The sequence below is a fragment of the Lepus europaeus genome, chromosome 4 (genome assembly GCF_033115175.1).
Source record: "Lepus europaeus isolate LE1 chromosome 4, mLepTim1.pri, whole genome shotgun sequence".
Lineage (NCBI taxonomy): Eukaryota > Metazoa > Chordata > Mammalia > Lagomorpha > Leporidae > Lepus > Lepus europaeus.
The window spans coordinates 141800827-141826689 of NC_084830.1; the positions used below are offsets into that span (position 1 = coordinate 141800827).

General features: G+C 39.0%; 2 protein-coding genes across 5 annotated transcripts in view; one reads left to right on the forward strand and one right to left on the reverse strand.

Moving 5' to 3' along the window:
• FAM13B (family with sequence similarity 13 member B) overlaps positions 1–11289 on the forward strand; it is a 93303-nt gene extending 82014 nt beyond the window's left edge. For 2 of the 4 annotated variants that reach the window (XM_062189086.1, XM_062189089.1), the window contains 4 exons: positions 742–825; positions 1590–1753; positions 2264–2365; positions 3301–11287. In XM_062189086.1, coding sequence (XP_062045070.1) covers positions 742–825; positions 1590–1753; positions 2264–2365; positions 3301–3424 — 474 coding nt within the window. In that variant the 3' untranslated portion in view covers positions 3425–11287. Of the gene's footprint in view, positions 1–741; positions 826–1589; positions 1754–2263; positions 2366–3300 lie in introns of all 4 variants that reach the window. The other 2 variants (XM_062189088.1, XM_062189087.1) reach the window with 2 other exon arrangements.
• The window catches only part of PKD2L2 (polycystin 2 like 2, transient receptor potential cation channel), a 41897-nt gene continuing 19558 nt past the window's right edge, over positions 3525–25863 (reverse strand). Inside the window, exons 7-14 of the mRNA XM_062189090.1 lie at positions 24197–24367; positions 22695–22876; positions 18199–18319; positions 16855–16956; positions 14832–14896; positions 13686–13740; positions 7351–7463; positions 3525–3558 (exon numbers count right to left, since the gene is read on the reverse strand). Coding sequence (XP_062045074.1) covers positions 3525–3558; positions 7351–7463; positions 13686–13740; positions 14832–14896; positions 16855–16956; positions 18199–18319; positions 22695–22876; positions 24197–24367 — 843 coding nt within the window. The remainder of the gene's footprint in view (positions 3559–7350; positions 7464–13685; positions 13741–14831; positions 14897–16854; positions 16957–18198; positions 18320–22694; positions 22877–24196; positions 24368–25863) is intronic.

Below are 25863 nucleotides of genomic sequence, written 5' to 3' on the forward strand. Positions count from 1 at the left end.
TGTGAGTGGTAGGGCCCCAGCTAGTTAAGCCATCACCTGCTTCCTAGCAGGAAAACAGAATTGGAAATGGAGCTGGGACTTGAATCTGTGTGTTCCAGGCTGTGTCTTAACCACTACACCAAATACCTACACTAAGACTCTTAAAAATGAATCATTTGCTAGTTCATTCCTCTAATGCCTGTGTAAGGGACTGAAGCCAGGAGCTAGGAACTCAGTTTGGGTTTCCCACATGAATGTAGGCACCCAATTTCTTGAGCCATCATTGCTGTGGAGCTGGGACTTGAACCCAGGCACTCCAGTATGGGATGATGATGTCCCAAGTGGTATCTTTTTTTTTTTTTTTAAAGGTTTATTTATTTATTTGAAAGTCAGAGTTACACAAAGAGAGGAGAAGTAGAGAGAGGGGTCTTCCATCTGATGGTTCGCTCCCCAATTGGCCGCAGTGGCTGGAGCTGTGCCGATCTGAAGCCAGGAGCTTCTTCTGGGTCTCCCACACAGGTGCAGGGTTCCAAGGACTTGGGTCATCTTGTACTGCTTTCCCAGGCCATAGCAGAGAGCTGGATCAGAAGTGGAGCAGCCAAGACTAGAACCGGTGCCCATATGGGGTGCTGGCGCCTCAGGCCAGGGCGTTAACCCACTGCACCACAGCGCCAGCCCCCCAAGTGGTATCTTAAGCACTTTGCCAAATGGCTGTAACCCCTGGAAATGTTTCATCTATAAAACTTGATATTATTGTTACAGGGATCTCCATCTACCAAGCGAAGGGGTCAGATGTTACAGCCAATCATAGAAGGAGAAACTGCACATTTTTTTGAAGAAATCAAGGTAATTTTTTTTTTTTTTTTTTTTTGACAGCCAGAGTGGATAGTGAGAGAGAGAGACAGAGAGAAAGGTCTTCCTTTGCCGTTGGTTCACCCTCCAATGGCCGCCACGGCTGGCGTGCTGCGGCCGGCGCATCACGCTGATCCCAAGGCAGGAGCCAGGTGCTTCTCCTGGTCTCCAATGCGGGTGCAGGGCCCAAGCACTTGGGCCATCCTTCACTGCCTTCCCGGGCCATAGCAGAGAGCTGGCCTGGAAGAGGGGCAACCGGGATAGAATCCGGTGCCCCAACCGGGACTAGAACCTGGTGTGCCGGCGCCGCAAGGCGGAGGATTAGCCTGTTGAGCCACAGTGCCGGCCCAAGGTAATTCTGAAGTGAAATCGTTCTCTTATCTCTTTTCTGGGGCCAGTGTGGTGACTTAGCTGGAAAGCTCCCATCTGTGGCGCTGGTATTTCATATGGGTGCTGGTTCGAGTCCCTGCTCCTCTACTTCCTATCCAGCTTATGTGCCTGGGAAAGCAGCAGAGGACGACCAAAGTGGTAGAGCCCCTGCACTCACGTGGGAGACCCGGAAGAAGTTTCTGGCTCTTAGCTTTGTACCTGCCCAGCTCTGGCTGTTGTAGCCATTTGGGGAGTGAACTCGAGAATGGAAGATTCTCTCTTTCTCTCTTCTTTCTCTGTAACTCTTTCAAATACATTTTAAAAGTAAATAAAGGAATAAAAGAAAAGTTGAAAGTCATGGTCTGTTTGATTGCCTGGTACCTTTTTAGGAAGAAGAAGAAGATGGTGTAAGTTTGTCCTCTGAATTAAGTGATATCTTGAAAACTGCTGTACAGGCACAGTCTTCATTGGAAAACTCAGAATCTGACATTGAAGAAAATCAAGAAAAACTGGCTCTGGATCTCCGATTGTCAAGTACTCGTGCAGCTTCTATGTATGTATGCTTGTTTGTGATTTTTGGCAATTTCTATAATAAAATTTATGTGCCAAGAAATTAGTTGTTAATTAAGCACTTGGAGAAAACAAGAAATTAATCTATAAGTAACTGTGGGATACACCCTTATAAGTGTGATTTATAAATACGTGTTCTCATTCCCATGTCCTTAATGAAATATTAATTAAGAAAGTTAAGAAAGTAAAACCATACTTTTGATTTGTAACAAACCACACAAGAACCAGTTTTTCTGTTAGCTTGTTCTGTATCAGCTTCTTTGTCTTTGGACTGTATGGTCCTGACGTCACTTTCCAGTCAGCTGTGAAGATGTCAAGTACTGATACTGAACCCTACCTTCAGCTCTTCCAGTTTCATTGGTTTAGGGTAGTTTAGACATTGGGATGTTTTGAAACTTTCCCAGCTGGTTTTAATTTGTAGCTAGAACTAAGAACTTTTAATATGATGAATCAAGAATGCCCTTTCAGTTTTTTCTTCCTATTTAAATTTTAGGCCTGAATTACTGGAACAACTTTGGAAAGCCAGAGCTGAAAAAAAGAAACTACGTAAAACATTAAGGGAATTTGAAGAAGCATTTTATCAACAAAATGGAAGGTTTGTTGAGCATCACAAAATCGATTCATCTTTCTCCTTTAACTTACAAGTGCCTATATGTTAAAATAGTGGAGTATGTAAGATTAGAAGTAAATTGTGCATGTTGGATGTTAGCATTGAAAATAAAAATGTAGGGGGCTGGCATCGTGGTGTAGCAGCTTAAGCTACTGCCTGAGACTCAGGCATCCCATATGGGTGCCAGTTTGAGTACTGGCTGATCCCACTGCTGACCCAATTCCCTGTTAATGCTCCTGGGAAAGCAGTGGAGGATGGGCCCTGGACCCACATGGGAGACCTGGAAGAAGCTCCTGGCTCCTGGCTTCTGGCTTTGGCCTCTCCTAGCCCAGTCCCAGCTGTTTGCAAGCATCTGGGGAGTGGACCATTGGATAGAAGGGTCTCTCTCCCTCCATCTCCCGCTCCCCCTTTCTCTTCCCTCTACTTCTCCCTTCTCTCTCTTCCTCTCCCTTTCCTTTTCTTTAACTCTGCCTTTCAAATAAATAAATAAGTCTCTTAAAAAAGAAAGAAAATTATAATTAGGGTTTGGGGCAACAGCTAGTGATAAAACTGAATTGCATTTGGTGATTCATACAAAGTTACATACTAATCTTGTGCTGTAGGTACTTTTATATCTTAATTCATTGTAGCCACAGTTAGCTAAAAATGTGAAGTGACTTATACACTTAATACACACAGATCTGGCAGAGTCTAACAATGGATTCTTATTGAATAGTGACTTAATTCTAGTTAATCAACAATGATCATAGATAAGTATAGCATCATGGGTAATGAGGGAATTAGTCCAATAACCTTTTTTCTTTCAGAGCAACTTTTATTTGAATTTATATTTAGTAACACTGTATCTCGTTAGGACAGCTTCTAAGTCTGTAGTTTCCAGAGGCTCTCTAAGGTATTACAGCTTTGATTTTCTTCCCTAGGAATGCCCAGAAAGAGGATCGTGTTCCAGTACTTGAGGAGTACAGGGAGTACAAGAAAATTAAAGCGAAGCTTAGGCTTCTTGAAGTTCTTATCAGCAAACAAGATTCTTCAAAATCCATATAAAATATACTCCTTGAACAATTCATATCTTAAAGTCAGTGTGTCCCTTGATGTTATCATCCATGTGTACTTGGCTGGTACTTGAGTTCATTTTTTCAGGCACTCAGAATTTCATTTTGTACTTGGTTGTGGTACCACTAAACAGATGACTGGAGGGTAAGTAGGCCCCTCTAGGAGTGCAGGTGATGTTCCATAGTAACTACAGACTGACCTCTCCACCTTTAGCAGACATGCAGCTTCCTTCATTGTTTTGTACTGCAGATACATCCTGTTAGCAAAAGACTAGAATTTTATCCTTTCAAGAACTTTGAAAATACAAAGCTTTTTGTTACTACCAACTTATTTTTTCCATTACTGAAGAAAATTGAGAGGAAAATCTTCACACTGAATTCTTCGGTTGCCTTTTTCTTACAGAATGACTGAAAATTTGAAAGAAAAGCCTATAAACATGCACATATGCAACTGTGTTGTTTTCCTAGAAAACCAAAATCAAACTGAAATTTCAAGGCCTACTGTGGAACACCTTTCTGTTTAATTCCCAAAGTGACACCTTCTCACAGGTATTATGCTAGCAAAATTTTGCGATGCAGTGGTCACACAACTCCTGGATGAAGATAACAGTGGGTACCAAAAAGTGACCTTGCTTTAGTACATTGAAAACATATACCACACATCACACACAGAACTGAATCATATCACATGCTGCCTATGGGACTTCAGTTACTGTTTGTTTCCTCAGTTACTGTTTATCAGCTGGTGATGATGTGATTTGTCTGGATCAGATCTTGTGTGCTGTCCCCTCCCCCCACCTCCAGATAATGTGAGAAAATAGCCATGTCAGTAGGTAGGAATTCTGATGGTGCTCTGATTTGTGTGTTCAATCAAATGGGCCTAACTTGGCAAAATCATCATTATGCCTAAAGTAAATCTGTTCTTAACAAGGGCTGTACCACTGCATTTTTACATATACCTTCAGGGGTTGCACCTTTTATTTTCCTCTTTTAATCAGCAAAATTCATATAAACAATACCCTGTAAAAGAGACCACCTTTTGCTAAATTGCATGCTGTGTAAAGCAGATGTTTTCAGGATGGGCAGTGGTATGCCGTTGTCACTGACTCTTAGCCTACTTTCTTTCCTTTGGCTTTGCATGGCTTTTCTTCAGGTACTCTCCTGGTATCATTCTGCTAATCATTTTTCACAGCAGGTGACTTCATTTGTGCTAATAGTATGACAGCAAACTTAGGTCAGTCTTACTCTAAGTTTTTTTTACCTGGTGCTTTTTTGTATTGATGAGTGTCTCACCTTGTGCCCATGTTTTGCATGCAGTGACTCATGCATGGTTTCCTTAACTAACTACTATTAACAGTTTATTCCATACAGAGATGAAATCTTGCAGCATTGTTTAATAAGGGAGGGAAGCATGAACCTCAGACTTCCGGCACTATTTCATAGTAAGCACAGTGAAGTAGCTTGGTAGTAGTGTCACTAATACTTCACATTTCACCTTGTGTGTGCAATACCTTTTTTGGGGGGAGGGAAAAATCCAGTGGTAGTGAATATGTAGTTGGAGATGTAAAAAAATACTGAATCCAGCCTCCCCCCGCCCCCGCTTTTGGGAGTGGTTTCTTTCGATACTAGATTACTCATAATGCATACCTAGTAAAGTGAAATTGAAAATGCCAAAAGTTGTATCACTTTGGTTTAAATCCATTGTGCAGTGTACATTTCAGTTAATTCGGAATCCAGACAGTGTATTCAAACATCTGATTTTCTGTGCACTGTATATTGTTTTATATGAATGTTTTATTTTATATACCACATGCAAAAATGTCCATATGCACTATTTAAATGTTTTAAATAATATATTCCTTCTTTATAATGCTAAATCTATATGAGTACCATATTTTTATAAGTCAGTGGCCTGACAGGTTTCATTTTAGAGTTAACAGCTGCTTCATGATGTTGGTTATTCAGTGTTAATGTTTGGCTGCAAGTAGAATAGATAAAAGTGGCATGGCAACACTTCCGCTGTGTGACAGTATTGTGTGTCATAGTTTGAGCAGTAGGCGGTAGAATTAGGCAGTTTGTGATAGTTTTCCTTTGGTACAAATAAAAACTGTATATCTATATACAAATATTATATAGATATATGTCTACCAGTATAATTGCATTGCTGTGTCTGGCACTTCATTGTATAGACTTTTGTAATAAAAGTACTTGTCCTGAGTCATTGTAAATGTTTGTTTATTTTTTGAGAAGGTGTTAAAAAGGAAAAAAAATGGAGACCTCAAATGTTCCCTTGCCTTAGTGTTCTTAGGCTTTTGTTTGAATTACCCTACCCAGGGACTATTTCAGGGGACATAGAGTTACCAGATTACTTGACTGGCTACAGTTTTGTGGAGTGGTAAGGCAGAGCAAGACCACTGATTGAGAGTAAGTGAGCTTCCTTGTTACAGTGAGTTACCCTATTAAGGAAACTTGATGTATAGTCTGAAAAAGAAGTGCTTGGCATGAGGATGGTGGGTAGTGATTTAAAAATCCCTTTACTCAAGTTTTAAAATCCAAGGACTATTGTGCACCAGTGTGGAAGTTGAGTGCTTTGGTCCAATGATGTTTCTTGGACCCAGAGAACATTTGGCTGGCTTATGTAGCCTAGAATTATTAGAAGCATTTCCCTCTAGTTTCCAAAATGCTAGCCGTACACAGCTCTCCAGTCACTGAGACAGGGCCCTTGCAGCATTCTCATTTGTAAGTTCCAGACAAAACGTTACTTTTTGATCCTGATATATCAGCCTACCTTGCTCTTTGTTTTGTTTCTGGAAAACTAAAAATGTGTTACTCTGTAAATCGTCTATGTGAATTTCCAGGTTGAAGATATTAGTGAAATGTCTGTAGGTGGTTGTGAGTTTGTTCCATTACACTTTGTTTTTTTCCAGGGGACTTTGAATTCTAAAGATTGGAAGGAGATTATTTTACTTGAGTCTTATATTTTAATGGTTTTCTAGAATTCTGAACCTTTACTTAGTTATGGTCAAAGGAAGTCAGAACACGGCACCTGGTGCACTCGAAAGCACCTAGAGTTCTTGTACCCTGTGACAGTTAGAAAACTTGACCTACTCAGTGGGCTTTTAGAGACCTGCCCCATCAACCATAAGCATTTTGTACTTCACATTGCTAGAATTTAATAATAAATCTTGTTATAAAGTCTTGTGTGTGTACCAGTGTGTGTTGACCAGAGGCATGTTAGTATGCATGGGTTGTATAGTGGTTCCCCTTTGGAAAACTGAAGTCTTGGAAATCACTTGATTATTTTTGACCCTGAGAACAGTTTGATGAGAAGTGGTTTAGTGTTTTTGAGAAGTTTGGCTGAAATGAGAACCAATTTAGGAAATAATTCAGTACATGATTAAGTCAGAAATACTCAGTGATTTGTAACATAGATTCTCACCTCACTTGTCTTGCAGAGCTGAAAACTTTCTCATCACTCGGTTTAATTTTAAACTGATGTAGCGTAATTCTTTCTCCAGCTCCACAGCATATAAAAAAAGTCTAGAAGGTAATTTAAAAGGAAGTGGGGGATGAGTCAGTAATATGGTAGGTTTTTAGTGCCTACTGTGAAATACTTTGAGAAGGAAGATAGTATTGTAAGCTTCCAAAACGTGGCTTGTATAGCCATTTATAGAGCTACTAAAGCTGTGTGGGGAACAGTATCTGATATCCACATCAACTATAAATGGCAGTATTTAGAGATGAAGGGCTAAGAAAAATTGATCTTTTGTTGTTAAGCAGATAGAGTCATGTGCTTTGAAATTGGGTAGAAAATGAAGAAATGATACTTCACTAAGGTTCTAGGTTCAGGAAAATAGTATGACTCATGTTCTTAATCCCCCATCACAATATCACATATTGGTTAGAACAAATGCTTACTCTCGAAATTCTTGTTGAGTGACAGGCTGGTAGTCATCTTGAATTTCTGCAGAATAATACTTTTCCTCAAGTCTCTCTTTCCATTTTTTCATCTGCTCTGCCCTTTTGATCTCCTGTCAATTTAGAGAATGAGTATAGTTTGCAAGTTTTATATTTCTTTTTTCATGTCTGATACACAGGCATCACAAAGAAGGAACTTTAAAGTAAACTTGGATTGTCGGTCTCACTTCTTTTGCGCCGGTTCTGGTTTCAGGGTCTGTGCACCAGCAAAATCACCTTGGAGGACTTGGTGAAAGAGCTGGTTGGCACAGAGAAGGCTGTTTGTTTAATTATAAATTATTCTTGTTTCGTGGCCTTTCCCCTTGCATCTCCATCTGAGTTTCTTCCTGACTCCCTCCTTCACTCATCAAAGCTGAGTTGTTCTGCTGTGCCTCTGTTCTGTGATGTAGAGAATGAATTCCAAAGTACATCTGGTGGTATTCGTTACTCTCCCAGCAGTTATTTATCAACTGCTGCTGATTTACCTCAATCTTTTTGTAGTTATTCTGTTGCTTAGTCCACCTTTGTACTCCCAACTGTTCATGTACCCCCAGACAAGCTCATACCAGAAAGTTTATGTTGCTGCACCCTTCCCTGATCCTAAAGGGTCCTTCCTGTGTATTATTCTCACTGCCACTCACTTTCCTTGTAGTATACAAAATCTTTTCTCCAATTTCTGGAAAATAAAATGCCCTGTGTGTTGAAAATAGGGACAGCCCTAGGGAAAGAGAAGGCAGTGCATCCAGATGTGATTCACAAAACTGCTCCATAAATTGGTATGTTACTGCCCTCTCCAGCAATAATCCTTGGTAATAAAGTGGTTCCCTGTATACGGGTTGTGATTACCTTCCTCAGGGAGGATGGTGATGCCTACTTCCACACCTCTGTTTACCTGAGACATGTGACCTGTTCTGGTCAAGTTCTAAGTTTTATCAGACAATGACTTTAAACCAATATATCTGAAGCAGGAAAGGAAGGCTTTCAGTCTTGCCAGTACTTCAGACAGATGACAGCACCCACGTTTTGACATACTTCTAACATGTTAAAATGATGATAGGCCCCCCAAGCCAGTTTTTAATGACTAGACTGATTATAACATCAGATGGATTAGTGATAATGGGCTGAATATGCATAGTAAACTTTACTCATCCTTTAAAAAACTCATCCCAGCCATCACACTTCTCTATGAAGTATTTTTTTTCCCCGAAGAAACCTTTTATTTAAGGAATACAAACTTCATGCATTTCATAAGTACAACTTTTAGGAATGCAGTGATTCTTCCCACCATACCCACATTCTCACCCCTCCTCCTCCTCCTCTTCCTTCCTCTCCCATTCCCAGTCCCATTCTCCACTAAGATCCATTTTCAATTAACCTTATACACAGAAGACCAACTCTATATTTAGTAAAGAGTTCAACAATTTGCATCAAAAAAAATTTCCTTAACAGTTGAGACAGGCTGTTCAAAGTCATTATATCTTGAAATTAATTTCACTTTTTTTTGAAAGTTCAATTTAAAGAAGCACCCAAGAATGATACATCTTTTACGAGCACTTAGGCATAATTATAATACAACTCTGAGGACAGAAGTCCTGCATGGGAAGATAGTGCACAGTGACTTCCTGTTGTTAATTTAAAAGTTAACACTTAGGTATATGAACTCTTTCTTGAAGTTCATAGGGAAGTGGTACCATTCTTCCTGGCAGGGGGATCCTCCTGCCAAGCTGCTACATCCTCTGTAGGTGGAAGCTGTTTTGCAGCTGCCTCTGGATTACCTGAGTGTCCGTACAGGCTCTTCCAGCCTCTACTGCCTCAGATGTGAATTCTGTTACATGCAATCCCCCTTTTGAGTTACCTATATGATTTCTATTTTTCTGACAACTCTTAACTGATGAATAAATACTTTGTAGCAAGGAAGGTCCAAAGAAACAAATCCTTAAAGATGGCGTGCTTCCAAGGAACACAGTGGACTTGGGAATTTGGGATTACTGCCTGGCCATGTGGGATTCCTCATGCTACAGAACCAACTGGCAAAGAAGTTGTTACTCAGCTGACTGAAGTGATTGATCCCCATGACTGGGGAAGCCGGGCTACTGCTCCAAAATGGGCAAGAGGAGGCTGGTTTACCAGGGAAGTCTCTTCCATGTCCAAAAATAGCAGGTAATGGGAAACCATGGCATCCTATTGAAGACAGGTCCACTGAGGATTTGGTCTCTGAATTAATAAAGGTTCAGTTAATCCTCATGCAGCCAGCTGAAGTCTTGGCTGTGGGCAAAAGGAATGACAAGGAATAGGTAGTGGAAGAAGTTAAAAATACCAACTACAGTCTTGTGATCTATTACAGCAAGGGCTGGAGCAGCTGTGCATTTTGACTTGCATGTTTATGTGTTTCTCCCTTTAAACAAGAAATGGTGGTGGTAGTGAACTTTGAAGTTTAAACATTAGGTTACAAAGTTTTCTTAAACATTAGTGTCTCTACTGGGAGAGGTCTTAGCATTATACAAAGAAAAATACAATGACTGTTGGGTCTCTGCTCCTCCCATTTTGGGGGTGCGGGGTAGAAGTACGAGGGATAGTTCCATCTGATTTAATGGAAGCTTGATATTATTTTACAGAAGTGCAAATGTGTGCTAAATAGCCAAAAAGATGGTGGGTTGAGTCAACTAGTTAATGTCTCAACTCAAAATTGACCCTCCTATTCTCTCTCATGCTGGATCTCAGGCTTTGGAAGCCTTATTCCCCAGACTCTCTCACTACCTGGGTTTTTGTTAGATTCTGCTGATATTTGGGGCAGGGAGGGAAGAAGGGACTTCATATTTTTCCTGTTTCTGGAGGCAGTGCTTATGTAATAGTACTTAGGCCAGCAGCAAGGGCTGGCTCCAGGCTGCACCATCCTGCTGCTCCTCGCATCGTCAGAACTAGCCTCACCACACCCCTCAGAAGTATCCGAAGCAGGCCTCTTGGGCAGGGTACACTCTCCGACCCCTGAGCACAGCTCCACAGGCCCTTCTCTAAGACACTAGGTTTCAGTTTGTAGCCTCAGACCTGAAATTGGTAGCCTCTTCCTACAGTTATTGTTTATGAGTTGCCTTGGAGTTCTCATTTTATACTTGGTCTTAAATATGTATGTGTAACCAATTTCTTACAGTGAATTTTTTCTGTTTGAAGTACATATGTGTTTCTTTTTTTTTCCTGACTAGGCCCAGAATGATAAATGTATTGTGTATTCTCATTTGGTCAGATATATTTTTGTGTCTGTAAGGAATGCTAAAAATTTTTCTGTATCTTGATTTTGAACATTTTTGTAGATTGCTAAGCATTTTGTATTTTGTTGGTGTTATCAATAGGGTTATCTATTACAATTTTTAACAAACACTGATTTTTGTATATATGACATACTTGTATTTAAATGAATTATTTTTTCATAGTACTTTATTGGATTTTCTTTTTGTTGTTGTAAGTTTTCAGTTCATTATATACCTCAAAAATTTAGAAGAATCATCTGAAATAGAGGTAGTTTTACCTCTTTGCGATTCTTGTACACCTAATATATCTCTTGTCTAATTGTTTAATTTCTTTACTACATCATTGTTTTGTCTGTTGTGTCTGGTGTTTTCCTATTAAAATGGTAGCTTATGGGATGAGACTGTTTTTATATCAGTGAAGTGTTATTGATTCCTGTTGTGTTTTCTCCCCAAGATTAGGTGTTGAAGCTTAACGAATACCCAGCATCTATGGAAAATGATCATGTAGTTTTCCTCTTTTAATACAATGAGTTATGATAAATAGTTGATGACCCAATTTTGAACTGCTCTTTCATTCCTAGAATAAACCCTATCTGATCGTGATATATTATTGTGTGGTGGTAAATTTTATTTGCCAACATTTTATTTAGGATTTTGGGTTCAAGATTTACATCTGAGGCTTCTTTTTTCCTTTGGTACAGTATTTAGTCACTTTATAATATTAATTTGGAAGTTTCCCCTTTCTCTGTGTCCTGAATGACTTAAATACCTTGAAATTATTTGCTCCTTAAAATCTTGAAAAATTCTCTCCTTCTGATTTTGGAGTTAGCTCTTTGGTTACTTTTACTTCTATAAGTGGATTTGTTAAGGCTTTTTATCTTTTGGGAGGTTCTGTTTTAATATTTTTATAGACAAATTATCCATTCAGTTAAAAAATTTTCTGTATAATGACAAAAAAAGTCTCATAGTGTTATTTTTTAATTCCTTCTGTTTCTTGATTAATTTTTCTTATTATAATTTCTCTTTATGTTTTCTCCTTTTTCTTCCACTGGTTGGCTAATGATTTCCTTTCACTAATCTTTTCAAATAATCAACCTATTATTTAAATTACTTTCTTGTTTACTGCTTTTATATTTATTTCTATTATTTTCTAAAATTAATACTAAAATTAATTTCACTTTGATTTTTATTGATTAATTTGAGACTTAATTTTCCTCTGGTACATAATATTTTTATTTTGTTTCCTGAGAATTCATGATTTCATTTTGTTTTTCCTCTTTTTAAGAAAAGTTTTGGAGTCCATTGTGTGGCACAGCAGGCACAGTGTGGCTTGCACGCTGGTGAGGCTGGCGTTTACTGAAGCGCCCTTGAGTCCCAAGGCTTCCACTCCTGCCTTCTGCTGATGGGCCTGGGAAGGCAGCAGTAATCACTCAATTGCTTGGGCATTTGCCACCCACATGAGAGCCAGATGAAGTTCCTAGCTCCTGGCTTTGGGCCTGGCCCAGCCATGTCTGTTGTGGCCATTTGGGGTGTGAGCCAGAGGACAGAAGATCTATCTGGCTCTCCCTCTGTCACTCTGCCTTTCAAATAAGTAAGTGCATCTTTTAAAATTGTTTTTAAAATTTTATTTTATTTATTTGAAAGGTACAGAGAGCCAGTGCTATGGCACAGAGGGTTAAGCCACCGCCGCAGATGCTGGCATCTCGTATGGGTGCTGGTTCAAGTCCTGACAGCTTTGCATCCAATCCAGCTCCCTGCTAATGCACCTGGGAAAGCAGCAGCAGATGGCCCAAGTCCTTGGACCCCTTCACCCATGTGGGAGACATGGACAGAGTTCCAGGCTCCGTTGCAGCCATTTGGGGGGTGAACCAGCAGATGGGAGATCTCTCTCTCAGTGTCTCTACCTCTCTCTCTCTAACCTTGCCTTTCAAATAAAATAAAAGATTAGATGTAGTTGTATGTTTGATTAATGTGCTGTGATTATTTGATAAGGCTGCTGTCTGCCATACATGATTGTTTTTCTTTCTGTAATAGTATTTTGTGAAGAGCTTTGTGTTTCCTTATTCATCATATTTTTATTCATTTGCATGTTTAGATCGCTGTGGACTCATGGAATCCTGTTATTATTTTTATCATCATTCATCACAGCTTTAAGTTTTCCCAGATTTGGCCAGTTAACCTCTTAAGTTGACTCTGGAGTCCTTTTAACAGATCTCCATCATTCTTAGAGCAGCTTTACTTTTTCACTCAGTAAGACCCATCTTGTATTTTCTAGCCCTGACATTGGCAAATCTCTAATGAGCCCTGGTTCCCGTTAGAGGATAATGATATTTGGAAACCTAATCTCTGTACCAATTGTGCTCATTGCTACCATAGTGTCATTTCTTCTAGTCCTGTTAGTGGACAGAGCTAGAAAATAAATGTGTCTGTGCACAGACAACTACATTTTTAATGCAATACCACAAAATTCATTTTAACCTTTGTAGTTGAAAGAAAGTTCTCTAATATTTATTTGCTTGCCTGTTTTAATCTTACAGTTCTATCTTCTTTCTGAGCATTTTTTGTGGTGGTGAGGATGACCAGAAGTAGAGTACTGTTCTAAATTTCTTTTTTAATTGAAGGGTGTGTATTCCTTAATTACACACACACACACACACACACCCCTTCAATTTAAAATGTGTTAAATATAGAATTTTTTGAAATATAAGAATAAAATAATCACAGTAATGAGTATAAGAAGAAAATTATATAATCATCCCAATACTCACTACAAATACCTAATATGGCAGTTCCATGGTGAGTATAGGGCCAGGGTATCTGACTGAGAGTACCAAAAGGAGAGAGGAAACACCTGGAGTAGAATGTAAAATCTAGATTGTGTACAATTTAGATTTAGATTCTAGAAGTAGAATCTAGATTCTGTGAGGTTTGTTTTTGGAGGTGATAACTATTGCTCTGAAAAAAATAAGTTTCAATTCTTAATCAGAACTTTTCCATATGTATTCCTAATAAAGTTACCATTTGTGTTTATGAAAAAAAATAAAATCTTACATTTTCATCAAAGCCTTCTCTTCTGGCTTGTTCCGCCAAATCTTCACTGGTTTTCCTCCTGGGAATATAAAATAAAAACCAGAGGCATTGGAAAGTAAAAAGGGAAAAATACTATAGAATATAGTCAGATCTTTAGTAAGGATCTGAATTGCGTTTCTGTTCTTCCTGATAATAGATGCTAAGTATTTGGGAAGTGTGACCATTACTTTCCGGAATATCAAATGTCACTAGCAGGGAAAAAAAGTCTATTTTGTCCCCTGCCAGAGATTTGGGTTTGGGAAACAGTTTAAAACCCAAAAACATTCAGTAAATGTAAGTGCAAATATGTGTAAGTACAAATATTAAGTATGTAAGTATTATGTGTAAAATGTTATTCAGAGATAAATGAATATACGTAATGTAGACTGTAGTGTGTTTTTTTTGGTCTTTTTAAAGGGACTTTATTCTCCCCTTCTGAATAGCATGGCATCCTAAATTATAAGTTTGCTTAGGGTTTCATGATGTCTTCAGAGGTTAGGAGGCACTACCGGGATGTACTAACAGCATATTTAGAATCACCACATTGGATGGTGGTGGTTTTCAATGAAAATTTTATTCTCATTCGAAGGTTCTCATATAATACAGATGGTTGCTGACTTAGGATGGTACAACTTAGAATTTTTTTTGGCTTTGTGATGGTACAAAAGTGATACACATTTGCTAGAAACTCTCTTTTGAATTTTGATTTTTCCAAGATTAGCAAGATGTGGTATGATTCTCTGTTGCAGACCTGTGCAGCAACAGCTGCTGCAGCTCCTGTCAGCCACGTGTCACAGGATAGATGACTGATGCTCGGCAGTGGGCTGTGTTGCCAGCATGCTTTGGATACAGGTATTCAATAAATTACACAGAAGTCAGTACTTTATTATAAAATATTTTTCTGTTTGATGATTCTGCCCAACTGTAGGCTAAGGTAAGTGCTCTGAGAACACTGAAGGTAGGCTCAGCTAAACTGTGGTATTTGGTAGGGTAGGTGTTTTAAATCCATTTTTCACTTTGAATATTTTCAGTTTACAGTGGGTTTATCAGGATGTAACTCTATTGTAAGTTGAAGAGTATCTCTATAGAACTTAATAATGAGTTAAAATTTTAAGAAAATCAGCTTACATTTTCTTGTCTTCATCTTTTTCAGCTTTCTTCAGTTTCAATTTCTCAAGAGCATCATTGTAACCCTGGGCATGATTAAAAATAATTTGAAAATTCATCAAATAATATCCTGTGTTAATGTTTGATCAAGGCAAAAAATAAGTGTCTCTAGGGACCAGTAACCTAAAGAAATATGGAGGCAATGCTGATTATTTTTCTTTGACCTTGTTATTACCTGTGGTTTCTCTCTGCTGCTGAAAAAGTAAAAGGCATCACACCTGAACTTAAAAAAATTTTTTTAAGTATTAATACATACTGTATTAAGGATGTTAATACTTTTAATGCATATAACCAAACATATTCAAGAGATAAACAATGAAATAAAAACCTCAAAATTAAATTCACTTGGGGCTGTTTTAAGAGTGTTATCTTTTGAAGGTAAGTTCTTAGACAAAGTTCTTCAACCCTGTTTACCCCACAGCTACTTGGACCTTTTCTCTGTGGTGTGCTATGTGCAGAGCCAGGGACATGCAGAGATGGGCAAGGTGGAGAGGAGGTGAGACTGGTACACAGAGGACTCTGCTACAACTCAGAGTGATAGGTGTTGAGAGAATATAGCAGATTTCACTCTATCAAGAGGAATAGAATGCTCAGAAGAGAGAAGAATTCAAAGAGTATGAGTTTTTCAGGCTTCAGGTAGTGAAGAATGGAGGCCCAGAGGAGGTAGTGAGAATAACTGGGCAAGACGGACTGGGCCGTATGGTGCTGTGTATGTAGAGGCAGAGGGGCAGTGTTTAGCCTGGCTGTTAAGATGCCCACATCCTACGTTAGAGTGCCTGGGTTTGACTACTGGCTCCACTTCCTGGCTCCAGCTTCCTGCCTGTGCAGATCCAAGGAAGTCGCAGTGACAGCTACAACCCAAGTGGGAGACCTGCATTGGGTCCCTGGAGACTGACTTCGGCCTAGGCCAGCCCAAGCTCCATGTATTTAGAGAAATAATGCAAATGAGTTCAAGCTCTCTCTTTCTCTGCCTCTCAAATATTTTATTAAAGGGGTGGGAAACGTAAAAATACTATAGTTAAATGAAGTTAATGGTGTGGGACTGCAAGATTTGAGGAAGACCTGGAATATTTGAGTAAAGAATTTGGACCTGGGGAGCCAGTGTTGTGGCATAATAGATTAAGCTGCTGCTTATAGCTCTGGCATCCCGTAACTGGAGTGCTGGCTGCTCTGCTTCCCATCCAGCTTCCTGCTATTGTGCCTGGGAAGGCAACAGGTGATGGCTCAAGTGCTTGGGCCCCTGCCACCTGGCCATTTGTTGAGTAAATCGGTGGATGGAAGATTCTCTTCCTCTCTTCCTCCCTCCCTTCCCTATAACCCTATGCTCTGCCTCTCAAATAACTTTTTTTTAAAAAAAGGAATTTATTTTTAAAAAGGACTTATTTTGACAGGCCCAGGGAAACTCATGAGATCAGAAGCTAGCTGTTATAGGGAAGAGGCTAGGAAAGTTAACATGTTACCATATGCGAAGCCAGAGTGAAAAGTGCTGTATATCCTAGTTTAATGGCAGTTGGAATTCCAAGTGTCTTTGAATTCCAGAAGCTTAAGGAAGATCTATAGAAGCCTTGACATCAGGAGTGACTGTGAATCGTGTTCCATTAACAGAATCAGGAAAGTGAGGATGACAAGGCATATGGGATCCTTAGTTTGAATTGTTTATAGAAATTTACTAACTTTTGAATTGGAAAGTTTTTGAAAGGAGGAGTTGGCATACAGAAATGTTTGGCATATAGAAAGTAACTTTATTACCCTTTCTAATGTTGAACTCTGAAATAATTTTGGTTCCATATTAAAACTGAAGAGTGTATCTTAGCTCCGTAGTATTGAAATGATGCAAATATGGTAACACTGGACGAAAAAACATTAACTACTTGAAGTAAAAAAAAGCATCACCACTTGGGTTTTTAAGTGTTACTCAGATTATAAGAGTATAAACTGAGTAAGACTTATCTTAGATTTTAATTAGGAAAAGAATTTGACTTACCTTTTTTATCATTTTCCCAAGTTCAAAATCTGGCCTTCTGCCTATTGCATAGTCAGCTTTCACTTCAGCATAGGTATCATTAATTATTGCCAAGAACATGTTCTAGGAAGAAATATTTAAAAAATCATTTCAAAAAATTAATGTAAAACTTTTTTAATGTAAAACTTAAAGTCAGTGACTTTAAAAAGTGCTAGGACTTGTAAAATTAGGTTTAAATTTTAAAAACCTATATGTTCAGTAATAGGGAAATGGTTATGTAGGGTACAGTGGAAAGTATGTAGTATTTGAATATGGGCAAATGTTTTTATGATAAGTGAGAAAAGTAAAAGGTAAAATGTATATGAACTGGTTATTAATACATATTTTATGCTTAAGCACATTAATTTATCTGTAATACATATCAAAAGAAAACAATGGAATTATATGTTCACAAGGATGTTATTGAAGCTGCTTAAATTAATAATCTTACCAAGCCTCCCCAAACTACTAATGTCCAGATAACACAAATATGAAGAGGATATTCGCACCCTGAATACAATTCCCCACTTTTCACTGTGGTGCAGCTCTGTTGCCCTGAGGACTCTGCTTTCACCAGGGAATAACTTACATGCATCAAAAGTGTTTCCATTTATGGGGGCAGGCGTTTAGGTTGCTGGTTAAGATGCCCAGACCCCATACTGGAGTACCTGGGTTTCATACCTGGCTCCAGGTCCTGACTCTAACTTCCTGCTATTGTAGACCCTGGGAAGTGGCAATGATGGCTCAAGTAATTGGGTTCCTGCCACATATGTGGGAGAACTGGATGGAGTTCCTGATTCTGGCTTTGGCCCCAGCCTAGCCCTAGGTGTTGCAGGCATTTGAGGAATGAACCAGTGGATGGGAGCTCGCTCTTTCTCTGTGTCTCTCAATCTTTTAAAGTGTTTTCATGGAGGACAGTTAACAGTGCCAAATAGATTGGTTCTGAACATGTATGAGAGACCCATCCTAGTCACTCCTAGAAATCACAAATATTGAAGACTGAATTCATACCCCCTGGTAGACATTCAAGTTATATAAATGTCTAAGGGATTTAGCCATTGCTGGCTAAGACAAACATTCAGATGTTAACTACTGTGATTATATCGCCCATTGGATAGTTTGAACACATTAGCTACTGGACTAGAGACCCTGGACTACTAGGCATCCTTAATAATTAATTTATTAATTTAGTTCATCACTCTTAATAAGTGTAAAGTGCTCTGATAGCCAAGCAATACTAGTACAGTTTCTTCTAAATGAGTGATTTAATTTTTATTCTAAAAATACGGGAGAAAAAAAATAAAGAATATATAGTTATATTCTTACCAGAAGGACAAAGAACACAAAAAAGATGAAAGTGATGAAGTAAATGGGTCCCAAGATCCAATTGGCTTGCTGAATACCGGCAAAATTAAAATCTCCAAGAACGATTCGAAATTGTGCAAATCTTTGATGACAAGAAAAAAAAAAAACAAGAAAATTTGTATCTTTGCAAGTACATATACATGGCAACCAATGATGGTTGCTAATCTCTCTGGGAAAGTATCTAGCTGCTTATGGCATATTCTCTCTGGCTTTAATTATGTGAGTACAGAGTTTTTCAATACTGCTTTTAGAAAATTCCCTTAAAAGGCAAGACTTGTATCTCAGTAGCTGAACAGGTAGTTTGGGAAATGATTGACTTCAATTTATTTAACCAATGTGAACTCAGTGTTGACCTGTAACATTTGAACTTGGAGATATCTGTTTACCCTCTGGTTTTGACAGGGGCCTCTCTGCCCTTCTAAAACTTAGAATACCTGGACTTTGTCCAGTAAATGATTTTTCAACCTGTACCTAGATCCAAACAGCCCTAAACTTTATAATGTCAATAACTGTTTAGTTTTTGTCTTAATCGCCTCCTGCGCCAAAATAAAGATTCTAGTGACTTGTTTAGCATAGCTTTGAGGTTTACTTTATTGTCTTCACAAACTATAAAAGCTTGGTTTTCATGTGTAATACCTTGAAAATTTTTTAAAAACCTTACTTTCCCTAATTTTAAATATGAAAATAGAAACATTGAAGTGTTGAATAGTATAGTGATAGCAGAAGTAGAGTTAGGATTTCCTACCTTGAAATTTGATTTCCTCATCATTACTTTTCAATTGAATTGCTGGACACATCAGGGATACCAGTATTGTGTGTGTGTGTGTATCCTTAAGGGGACCTGGGAAGAAATTTTTAATAGTATACTGATTCTCTTTGCATGATTGTTCAGTTACTCAAAAGGGAGAAGGATTTGTTGCTTTTGCCAATCCCATGAAAGAGAACAGAGGGATATCTATAATGAAGGAAGAAAATGAATTTGAAGGAATAGGCTACTTGGAGCCCTAAGACTCAGAATTGTCTGGAATTTGATCCTGACCAAATCATAGTTTTTTTTTAAAAAAAGATTTATTTATTTATTTGTAAAACAGAGTTACAGAGAGAGAAGGAGAGACAGAGGTCTTCTATCCACTGGTTCAGTCCCGAAGTGGGCACAAAAGCTAGGCCTGGGCCAAGCCAAAGTCAAGTGCTTCTGCTGGGTCTCCTACGTGAGTGGTAGGAGTTCCCAGCTCCTGGCTTCAGCTTGGCCCAACTATGTTTATTGTGGGCATTTGGAGAATGAACTAATGGAAGGAAGATCTTTCAAATAAAATGAAAAGAAGTAATAGTTTAAAGTTTAATGTGACTGTATTAGCCTTCTCTTTCTATTCTTTAAGTCTCATGTCCTCTTAAAACTTTGCCGATTGTAAAATTCAAATGGAACCCCAGAAGATCCCAAGTTGCCAAACCAATCTTGAGTATAGAGAACAAAGCTAGAGGAATCATGATACCTGGTTTAAAAACATACATACTATAAAGCTGTTGTAATCAAAACATTATGGCTCTGAGATAAATACAGATGTATAGCGCTATGGAACAGAATAAAAAACCTGGAAGTGCATGCACGCATTTACAGTCAGTTGATCTTCAACAAAGGCCAAGAACACACTCTGGGGAAAGCCATATATAAATGTAAATGTTGGTGATGATGTGGAGAAAAGAGAACCCTTGTACACTGCTGGCAGGAATGTAAAATAGCACAGCCTGTATAGAATGTATGGCTGTTTCTCAAAAATTTAAAAATAAGGCTACTATGTGATCTAGCAATCCCACTTTTGTTTATATATCCACAAGAAATGAAATTTGTAACAAAGGGATATCTCCACTCCCATGTTTACTACAGCATTACTCACAATAGCCAAGAAGTAACCTAAGTGTCTACTGATGGGTAAATGAATAAAGAAAATATAGTATACACAATGGAATACTATTCAGTTATTAAAAAGGAAATCTTGTCATTTGCAGCAAGGATGAACCTAGAGGACATTATAGTAAATGAAATAAGCCAGGCACAGAAAGACAAATACTGCTTGATTTCACTTGTACTTCACACCTAAACAGGTTAAACTCTTGTATGAGTTCTATGAAGAGAGTGATGATCTTCGAAGACTAGGGTAGAGATGGTAAAGGGGGGATTAAGAGATAGTAGTCAAGGGTACATAATTTTATCTAGACAGGGTAAATAAATTTGGGCAATCTGTTGGTAGCATGGTGACAGAATTTAAATAATAAGGCCGGCACCGTGGCTTAACAGGCTAACCATCTGCCTTACGGTGCCGGCACACCGGGTTCTAGTCCCGGTTGGGGCGCCGAATTCTATCCCGGTTGCCCCTCTTCCAGGCCAGCTCTCTGCTATGGCCCGGGAAGGCAGTGGAGGATGGCCCAAGTGCTTGGGCCCTGCACCTGCATGGGAGACCAGGAGAAGCACCTGGCTCCTGGCTTCTGATAGGCACGATGCGCCAGCCGCAGCAGCCATTGGAGGGTGAACCAACGGCAAAAAGGAAGACCTTTCTCTCTGTCTCTCTGTCTCACTATCCACTCTGCCTGTCAAAAAAAAAAAATTTTTTTTTTACAATAATAAGGTACACTTGAGAGCAGCCAGGAGAGTAGATCTGGAATGTTTTTATCACAAAAGGCAAAAATGTAAATAGGTGATAGATATGTTAAATTATCTTGATTTAATAGTTTTACAGTGTATACCTATATCAAAATGTATACTATAAATATATGCACTTTTAAGCCGGCGCAGCGGCTCACTAGGCTAATCCTCCGCCTTGTGGCGCCGGCACACCAGGTTCTAGTCCCGGTTGGGGCACCGATCCTGTCCCGGTTGCCCCTCTTCCAGGCCAGCTCTCTGCTGTGGCCAGGGAGTGCAGTGGAGGATGGCCCAAGTGCTTGGGCCCTGCACCCCATGGGAGACCAGGATAAGCACCTGGCTCCTGCCTTCGGATCAGCGCGGTGCACCGGTTGCAGCGCACTACCGCGGCGGCCATTGGAGGGTGAACCAACGGCAAAAGGAAGACCTTTCTCTCTGTCTCTCTCACTGTCCACTCTGCCTGTCAAAAAAAAAAAAAAAATATATATATATATATGCACTTTTGGTCATTTATACTGCAGTTAAGCTGGGGAAAAATAGATCATAGGATCCAGCAATTCCAGTTCTCAGGGTATACTCTCAAGAATTGAAAGGGTCTTAAGATGTTTGCATGCTCATGTTCACAGCAGTATTATTCACAATGCCTAAAATATGAAAACAATCCAAGTATTCGTTACGGGATGAATAGATAAGGAGATGTGATATGTACATTCAATAAAGTATTATTGAGCCTCTAGGAGGCGGGAGATTCAGACATATACTACCACATGGGTGAAACTTGAGGGCATCATGGGATTTAGTCAAGCCCTTTAATTTTGCAGATAAGGAAACTAAGGTCTAGAAAAGTTGTAGCAGTGGCAAAACTGGAAACTAGAATTATATACTCTTTGTTCCTAGTCCACTTTCTTTCCACTGCTGATTTAATAAAGGCTTATTTCAGGAAAATGTTCCGAAATTTCATATATTTGTACTTCAGTTGTTTACATATGGTTGAAAAAAAGAGGCAACTTAAGATATTTCTTTAAGTTTCCCAAAAAACTAGTGAAACAGGCATGAATAAATAAGTTTGTGGAACACTTAACAAAAGTGAAGTTATTACAGGGGTTTTCAGAGCTACATATTAATATCTATTGTAAATTTCCAAATTTCCAAAATTCCCCAAACTTACTTAAATAACAAACCATTTCCCCTATGCAGTCTTGGTCTAGAATTCCATAAAACATCTTGAGAATTGACATTTTAGACTCTCATGCTTCTCTCATACAGATAAAAGTTTCTTTACCTACCCAAAAAGAATAGTTTTATGGTAACATATGGCTTTTAAAGAAGAGCCTGAACACTTTTGTAGGAATTCTACCTGCTTTTCTAAGTTTGTTGCCAGTTACTGATTGCTTTATGCCTATAAGACTATTTTTAAAATATATCTTTGGCAGATCAGGAAAGGACAACCAGGTCAATATCAATAAAAAAGATCCTTAAGATAGAGTTCTTTAAAGAAAATATTTGAGATTTCCCAGAGAATAATACTATAGGGACTGGAAACCAATTTCCATTACCTTAGGTAAAATTCTCACTTAAAATTTAAAATGAAAAATTATTTTTTCTAACTTGAACTAGTAACACTTAAAAAATGGTAACCATATCCCTTTGGATCCTTCAATGTCAAACCCTACTTTGAGGGTGACAGATATTTGGCCATCCATGAGAATATCAAACCAAGCTTAAATGTATTAAGGTTTATATTACTACTTATCATAGACCTTTCCATGATTTTTTATTAGAAAGTATAGAAAATACAACTACATTTATAGTAAGGGCTTACATGGAATTTTGAAAAGTGGAAAAGTCGTCAACCTGTGATCCAAAAACAAGAAATCCTAACTGGGCATAAGCAAAGAATATTATAAAAAACATGATGGCAAATCCTACTATGTCTTTGATACAGCGGGACAAGGTTGATGACAGCTGAGACATTGTCTTATTAAAGCTTATGAATTTGAATATCTGAAAAAGAACAAATTTAATTGAAATAAATACTAAAGATTATAATTGAGTGAGTTAAATTAATTTTAAAAGACTTCAGAATAAAGGAGGTACTTAATCATGAATGAGGATTTGCCAACAATCATTACAAGGCCAAATTACTTTTTATTTATTTTAAAAAGTTATTTTTTTTTTATTTTTAAGGCAAAGTGATAGGGAGACACACACACACATAAACACATAGAACCATCCATTTGTTTGTTTATTCCCTAAATGGTCCTAACAACCAGGACTTGGCCAGGCTGAACCAGGAACCAGGAACTCCATCCCGGTTTCCCAGGTGAGTGGCAGGGACTCAGTACTTGAGCCATCATATGCTGCCTCCCAGGTGCATCAGCAGCAAGCTGCATCAGAAGCAATGGGGAAGGTGGGATTCCATCTCAGGCATTCCAGTATGGGATCTGGATCTCTCAAGCAGTGGCTTAACCCACTGCACCACAATGCCCAACCCCAAATGACTTTTTAAAAACCTTTGTTTATATTCACTGAGGCCAGCGCCATGGCTCACTTGGCTAATCCTCCGCCTGCGGCGCCAGCAATCCAGGTTCTAGTCCCAGTTGGGGCTAGGATTCTGTCCTGGTTGCTCCTCTTCCAGTCCAGCTCTCTGCTGTGGCCTGGGAGGGCAGTGGAGGATGGCCCAAGTGCTTGGGCCCCTGCACCTGCATGGGAGACCAGGAGGAAGCACCTGGCTCCTGGCTTCGGATTGGTGCAACGCGCCGGCCGTGGCGGCCATTTGGGGGGGGTTAACCAACAGAAAAAGGAAGACCTTTCTCTCTCTCTCTCTCACTGTCTAACTCTGCCTGTCAAATGAAAAAAATATATATATATATATTCACTTAGAAGTGGCGGTGGGGGTGGGGTGGGGGGAATAAAAGAGAGAGAGAGAAAATCCTATCCACTGGTTAACTCCCAAATGTCTGTAACAGGCCAGGCTGGGCCAGGCTGGAACCAGGAACTGGAAACTCAGTCCAGGCCTCCCACGTGGGTAGTAGGGGCCTAATTACTTGAGCCATCACCACTGTCTCCCATGGTCTGCATTGGTGGGAAACTAGAGTCTGGGGCCAGAGACAGCTATTGAACCCAGGCACTCCCAATATGGGACACAGACATCCTAACCAGTGTCTTCATCAATAGGCTACACAGTGGACCCTCAAATAACTTTTACAGTTAGTAAGTAACTTTTTTCTACTCAATAAGTAACTTTTTTTCTACAAGTTGATAAGTTAAATTCCTATTATGCTGTTAGACTGTGTATTAAGTAATATAATAAAATATAAATACCTTTATCCATGCAAAGAAGATAGTAATAGCAATCATATTGTTGTAATAAATGTGCCAGTATGCAAGAAAATAGAAGTCTGAATATTTTTCAGTATTTTGCAACAACTTTCCAAGTAAGAGAAAAGTTTGTATATTACAGTATGCGTAGAAGGAAACAGATAAAAAACACAACTAAATGGGAAAAATAAGAAGGATGAGATTAGAGACTATTTCTCCCTCTAAATCTCTTGCAACCTAAGAAAAAAATATCAAAATTTTCATTAGAGTTTAACAAAAAGGGAGGGAAAGATAGGACAAAGAGTTTATTATTTATTTGAGAGACAGAGAAACCAAATGAAAGACAGATAAAGCTCCCACCTGCATACTGATTTACTCCCTAAATGTCAGCAAAGGCTGGAACTTAACCAGGTTGACGCTAGGAGCCAGGAACTCAATCTGGGTCTCCCACATGGGTGGCAGGAGCCCGGTTACTTGAGCTATCATTGCTGCCTCACAGAGTCTGCATTAGCAGGAATCTGGAGTGAGAAGCCAGACCGAGAGCCAGGTATGGACTTCAAACACTCAGATACGGACATGGATATCTTAGCTGGCATTGTAACCTCTAGGCCATACGCCAATCCCTGCTTTGACATAAATCGAGGTAAACTTTAACTTAGAGAAGTTTAAGGTAGTATAATTATCATAAAGGTAGAAACACTGACTGCCTGGCCATCCTAATCTATTTCTGAGTCATGAAACATAAATGTGCAGCATGCTTATGTAGCTCTAAGCTGTTAAGAATTTCTGCTCCACATGATACCTAAAAGTTGAATATTTTCTACCATGTAATTCTATAAGAAAAATAATTTACAATTACTAAAAATCCTTTGAGAACCCCTTAGCAATCCTTTTAAAAGAGGATTTCATGCAATAAGTTTGTATTCCTTAAATGAAACGTTCCTGGAGGGAAAAAAAAGAATTTCAAAAGCAGGTTATATTAGGTATCAGAGCTTTATAACCATTATGAAATTTTCCCTTTGTCTTTTCTTGCCTGAAATACACAGACAGTTGTTGAATGCTGTGCCCTTTATCAGATACTGCTAGGGGATACAAGAGATACATGACACTTTTTGACTGGGAAACTTCTAATCTGGTTTTGGGAAACAAGGCTTACATATTGGGTTGGCTATAATGAAAGGTCAATAATAGTAAAAGATCAGATTATATGAGCCAGAAATGTTTGCTTATTAACAGTTCCTAAAACCAAGCTCTTAATATTTGTCTGCATTTCTATGTTTCCTTTAGTTTTCTGTGTTTCATTCAGCAGTTAGAACAGGCAGTCTTTGGTCTTTCTTTCCAGGACCGTTTCCGTAACCCTGGTACCCTCTATTCCCCCAGGCTACTTTCTGGTTGCTTAAACCCCCTTCTTTCAGTATTCTGCTTAGTTCTGTTGTTTGCCTATTCTTTTTTTTTTTTTTTTTTTGACAGGCAGAGTGGATAGTGAGAGAGAGAGAGAGAGAGAGAGAGAGACAGAGAGAAAGGTCTTCCTTTGCCATTGGTTCACCCTCCAATGGCCGCTGCGGCCAGCGCACCACACAGATCCGAAGGCAGAAGCCAGGTGCTTCTCCTGGTCTCCCATGGGGTGCAGGGCCTAAGAACCTGGGCCATCCTCCATTGCACTCTCGGGC